At 44.4% G+C, this 6052-nt stretch overlaps 1 protein-coding gene across 1 annotated transcript; it reads left to right on the top strand.

The window, feature by feature from the left end:
• Positions 1–4: 4 nt before the first annotated feature.
• On the top strand, positions 5–6046 carry LOC116378816 (diacylglycerol kinase delta-like; the record flags this gene model as incomplete). Its single annotated transcript, XM_031840728.1, has 8 exons — positions 5–25; positions 322–494; positions 4240–4351; positions 4464–4556; positions 4638–4757; positions 4849–4966; positions 5249–5379; positions 5695–6046. Coding segments are annotated over 8 exons (858 nt in total), but the record flags the coding sequence as incomplete, so codon positions are not given.
• Positions 6047–6052: the final 6 nt, after the last annotated feature.

Below are 6052 nucleotides of genomic sequence, written 5' to 3'. Positions count from 1 at the left end.
AGACCAGACCCTCACCAGAGACAGGGTGAGTACTAGACCAGACCCTCGCCAGAGACAGGGTGAATAATAGACCAGAACAATACCAGAGACGGGGTGACTACTAGACCAGACCCTCACCAGAAACAGGGTAAGTACTAGACCAGAACAATACCAGAGAGACAGGGCACTACCCTAGACCCTCAGAGACAGGGCACTACCCCAGACCCTCACAAACAGGGTACTACCCCAGACCATCACCAGAGACAGGGCACTACCCCAGACCCTCACCAGAGACAGGGCACTAGCTCAGACCCTCACCATTAGTGTGTGTGTGTGTTTCAGGCGTTTGAGAGCACCCTTAAGTCCTGGGAGGACAAACAGAAGTGTGAGTTTCTCCGGACCCCCCCTCCTCAGCACCCTCAGCCCCCCCTCTCCTCCCAGCCAGAAATTGTCTCTGAAGATGAGGCGTCGCTCATCAGTGAGTTCGGTCAGGCAGCAGGAGCTCTGATACACAGGTGAGGGTTTTACTCATTACATCATCTTACCTGGTCATGTTTACAATCGCCTCTCATGGGCAGCAGCTGGTGGATTAAAGACCAAAGAGACCAGATAGATTAGAAATACTAGGGAGACCAGAGAGATTAGAGAGATCAGAGAGACCAGAGACCTCAGAGAGACCAGGGAGACCAGAGAGAAAAGAGAGTTTAGAGAGACAGAGAGATTAAAGAGACCACGGAGACCAGAGCGATTGGAGAGACCAGGGAGATTATAGAGACCAAGGGGACCAGAGAGATTAGAGAGACCGAGAGACCAGGAAGACCAGAGATCGTAGAGAGACCAGAGAGAGCAGAGAGATTAGAGCGACCAGGGAGACCACGGAGACCAGAGAGATTATAGAGATCAGGGAGACCAGAGAGATTAGAGAGATCAGGGAGACCAGAGAGATTAGAGAGATCAGAGAGACCAGAGACCTCAGAGAGACCAGGGAGACCAGGGAGACCAGAGAGACCAGAGAGTTTAGAGCAGGGGTCACCAACCTTTTTGAAACTGAGAGCTACTTCAAGGGTACCGAGTAGTACGAAGGGCTACTTGTTTGATACAAACTTCCTGAATAACAAAGTTGCACAGATCACCTTTTAATATTAATATGAGTGAAGAGACTGTCTGATCACATGACAATGTTAATTATTCCTCACAATAATTATCAACAATGATTTCCACAACAATGATGGTAGGAAACACAGATATATTTAAACATTTATTTCTGTTATTCTGTTTCAACATTTGAAAGTCATAGGTATCACATCTCTGATATTTTAGTAAATATCTTTCTTGACAGTTTTGTATGAATATTTGTATTGTCACATTTGTAGCATTTGGTTCAAAATCACACCTGTTATATTTTTTGTTATATCACTTCTAACATTCTAACATTTTTTATGAAATTATTAACTGTCATATCTTCACATCATGTCTCATTTGTACTAACCACTTTTGTAACATTTTTGAACAAATCATGATCAACAAATCAACTCTGTCCCATATTTATACAAATCATCAGTTATGAATATCCTGTGTTGTTTGGCTTTGGAGCGGATGCCATTTATGATCTTCACGACAGGAGTCATCACATGATCAAAGCCGGTTACTTTTTGCACATAGCGCCTGCTGGTGAATGATGCAGTGGTAATGTAGACATTTTGGGAAGTCTGGGTCACCTTTACATTGCGCAATGAAGCCTGCATGCCGGCCCGTCATGGCGGGAGCCCCGTTTGTTGTCACCGACACCATTTCTAATGGTACCTTTTTCTCCACGAAGAAACTAGTAAACAGTCTCGTCTATAGCCGAGGGGGGGGATCCAACCCTCCGAGGTGCGCGAGTATCTTCGGGCGCCCACGTTCAAACCTCTAGTCTGGGCCTTTTCGGTTGGATTGCGTTGCCTCGCCTTTACCCCCGCCACCCAAGAGTTGTTGCCCCGTGGACTGTTCCGAGGACTGACAGACCTGATGACGTGGTGCGCTTGCGGCGCGCATCCGGCGCCAACGGGAAGCGCCCGCCATTCGGAACCTGAAAACCTGGTGCGGTTTTTAGACAGAGCTCTATGGTGACTAATACTATTTTTAGAACATGCCTTGCGGGCGACTCACGTGGTCCCTGCGGGCGACCAGGTGCCCGCGGGCACCGTGTTGGCTACCTCTGGTTTAGAGAGACCAGATAGATTAAAGAGACCAGGGAGACCGGAGAATTAATATTAATATATTACAGTAGGTGAGCAGAGACTATAGTACTGAATCTATTTCTGAATTCTACATCAAAGATATTGAATAAAGAAGTATATTAGACATTCATAATACTGTTTTTACATAATAAATTTAGGCCACTTTAATATAATATAAATGCACAGTTATGAGATAATGTTGATGATTGAGCTGTAATAATCTGAACTCTAGTAGACTCTTGTTTTTGGTTCTAGACAGTTTCTCTCATCACCTTGTTTTATATCTGTGTTACTAATCATTCATGTTGTTAATGAAACAACAGCCTCATATTTTAATCACCCTGATAATATATTATTCAGTGTGGCTTTGTGGCACAAAGGCAGTAAAACTGTCTGTGCCAAAGCACACTGATTGTAATCCTGCGGGCTTAATAATAATAATAATCTTTATCCAAAAGTTTGGCGCGCTTCTGCTCACACAGCATTGCCAACAGCGGCGTGACAAATACATCAAAACGTGCGGCCTGATCGGGAATAGTGTGCTATCTATTTTTCGGAGAGATTCGCCCAGCGGTTTTCCCGGAAATCCCAAAAAACAGAGCAAAATTTCTCCATTCACTTGAATGGGGTTTCGGCGTGAAGAGAGCTAAAAAAAAACTTAACTTTGGGCCCATATTGACTGGCCATACTTTAACGTAGAAACATGATACGAAGTTTAAAACGTAGACAAAACGCTGCACTTTATTGAGCCAAATGGACATTTTGATAGCTAGCACAGTTTTCATGAAGTCACAAATTAAGTTTCAGGAAAATTTTGGGTCTGTTTCAGATTTTATAATGGGTGTGTATTGCACGGCTCGTTAAGAGCTAGAGTGAGAGCATAACTGTCAGAGTGGAGCGGAGCAGGAAAATATTCTGTGATTTTTCCAAACAGATTGCTCCAGCTCCCACAATTTTTACTCTTTATACACCATTTATGGCCCAAAAGCTTGGAAATGTTGTGCTGGTCGCAGTAAAGTGTCTATGGAATCCAACGGACTTACACATTTGGCTCAAAGAGCCGCAGAGCGACATGAACTCCAACCAACTGCTCCATTAGACTCCATGTTAAATCTCACCACTCATTTCTCAAAGAACGCAGACGGTACCAGTTTTGTCTATTGCTCTGGAGCTCACATTATTAACACCACAAACATAAAAACCACATTATCGTGTTTGCCAGAGTCTTATCTTTCTCACGGTATCCATATTTTGGCACTCAGACTCCTGCTAATTTGTTAAAAGGAGTTAGGGGTTTTGTTCAAAATCACTGTTTACTGTAACGTTTCTTAATCAGTCTGCCTCTAACACCAGGTGCGTCCTCACCATGGCAACTAGTTACACACACGCACGCAGGCACGCTCTCTCTGTCTCTACACACACACATGACATGGAGATATTCAGTCAAAGGCATTGTTAGACCTCCTGTCTGTCTGTCTGTCTGTCTGTCTCTCTCTATCTCTCTCTACACACATACACACATGATATTCAAGGAAAGATCATTAGACCTCCTGTCTGCCTGTCTCACTCACTCTGTCTCTCTCTCCTCTCTGTCTATCTTTCTGTCTGTCTCTCTCTCCCTCTCTGTCTCTCTCTATCATACAGTCATTCAGGTCTTAGATATTTTTAGAGGACTTTTCCCCTCTCACCCCCCACCCCATTTCAAATTAAAAGCCCCACAGAATGAATTCTAACTGGAATGCTTGTGATGAAGCCTCACATTTTAGTGTCAAACATTATGATTCTGTCTCCTCTCTCACCCACCCAGTCCCACCCTTTCAAAATAAAAGCCCCACAAATACTAGATTCAATCCAAGAGTATGAATCTAAAATGCAGAAAAGAGAGTAGCGCTATCTCAATTGAACCTGAATGACACTACCGGTAACATTGGCGTGTGTATATATTGCGATTTCTTCGGGCAGTAGAAGCCACACTGTCAAAATTTGTTTAGGAATTTTCTAGTTTATTATTATTATAGTATTCTATCATTTTGTGTTTCAGTATTCGTGAAGTTGCTCAGTCTCACCACAGTCTGGAACAGGAACTTGCTCACGCTGTCAACGCCAGCTCAAAGGCCATGGACGTGGTCTACGCCAACTCCAACAACTCTGGGGTACTGAGCAGGACTAGTGGTCTCTTCTGTCCTTTCCTGTCTGTCTCTCTCTCACCTTTCTCTCTCCCACCTGTCTCTCTCTTACCTGTCTGTCTCTCTTGTCTGTCTCCAGGCTCTGTGCTGCAGCGTGGTCCTTCAGATGGTCATTAACGTCAAAGCTTTACTCAGTGAGACTGAACTGCTGCTGGCTGGAAACATGTCCATGGTAACTGTGTCCCTCTGATAAACCTTTTGAGATGTTGAAGACATATCTGTCCTGGTCCTCATGGTTGTTGTTTGTATGCAGCAGCTGGATCCTCCTCAGCAAGACCAGTTGAATGCAGCTCTGAGCTCGGTGGCTCAGCAGCTCCATCAGCTGGCTGATGTTTCCTGGTTGAGTCCGGTGATCGACCCGTCAGACCACGAGGTAAACCACCACAACTAGACCTGCATGATGGTTATCCTGGTCCTGGTCTGTCTGTCTGTCTGCTTCTACAAACCTGTCTGTGTGTCTTCAGGATCCTCTGACAGATTTCTCCAAACGCAGCCGGAGCGCAAAGTTTCGTCTTGTCCCCAAGTTAAAAAAAGACAAAAACAACAAGAACAAGGAGACCTGCAGTCCTCTGTCTCTACCAGGTAAGCTCTCTCTACCTGTCTCTCTCTCCCTACCTGTCTTTGTCTCTGACTGTTGGTTTTAGATGGTACACATCTGTATTCTAGTGAAATCAGGTTTGCTATTCTCTGACACTTCTTGGGTTGTTTCCTGTTTGTGTGAACCACTTCCTGTCTGCCTGAACCACTTCCTGTCTGCGTGAACCACTTCCTGTCTGTGTGAACCACTTCCTGTCTGCATGAACCACTTCATCTCTGCGTGAACCACTTCCTGTCTGTTTGAACCACTTCCTGTCTGTGTCTCAGTTCACCAGTGGGGGACGGAGGAGGTGGGGGCGTGGCTGGACTTTCTGTGTCTCACTGAGTATCAGGACATCTTCATGGGACACGACGTCCGCGGGGCCGAACTCATCCACCTGGAGAGGAGGGACCTGAAGGTACTGCTGCTAGCCGCTAACCGCTAACTGTGCTGAGTCATGGAGGACGGACATTGCCTTCTGTGTTGTTACCTTCTGTTGTTAAACTATTTATGATATTTATTGTTTAACATGTTCATGTCGTTATTGATCTAAGCTGCTGTATAAACGCTGTGTGTAAAGCAACATGTTACATTAGTTAATTTACAGAAGACTTTATCTGATAGATAAATGTTTATCTCCGTCCTTTTTAGCTGTATTTCTATTTCTGTGTATTTACAATAAGAGCAAAACCAACCAGACGAGTAAGACAGATTCAGGTGTGTCTGTGTTCAGGACCTCGGGGTGACGAAGGTGGGTCACATGAAGAGAATCCTTCAGGGAATCCGTGAGCTCAATAGGAACAGCAGCGCCAGCGAGGCCTGAGTACTGCCAGGTGGGTAAGGGTTCAAATCCCAATGATGTCTTTATTATTATTATTAGGGTTCAAATCCCAATGATGTTTTTATTATTAGGGTTCAAAACCCAATGATGTTTTTATTATTATTAGGTTTCAAACCCCACTGATGTTATATTATTAGGTTTCAAACCCCACTGATGTTTTTATTATTAGGGTTCAAACCCCACTGATGATTTTATTATTAGGATTCAAACCCCACTGATGTTTTTATTATTAGGGTTCAAACCCCACTGA

The sequence above is a fragment of the Anarrhichthys ocellatus genome, unplaced genomic scaffold, assembly GCF_004355925.1.
Source record: "Anarrhichthys ocellatus isolate YVR2014 unplaced genomic scaffold, GSC_Weel_1.0 scaffold3209, whole genome shotgun sequence".
Taxonomy (NCBI): Eukaryota; Metazoa; Chordata; class Actinopteri; order Perciformes; family Anarhichadidae; genus Anarrhichthys; species Anarrhichthys ocellatus.
This window is presented reverse-complemented; position numbering and strand designations above follow the sequence as displayed.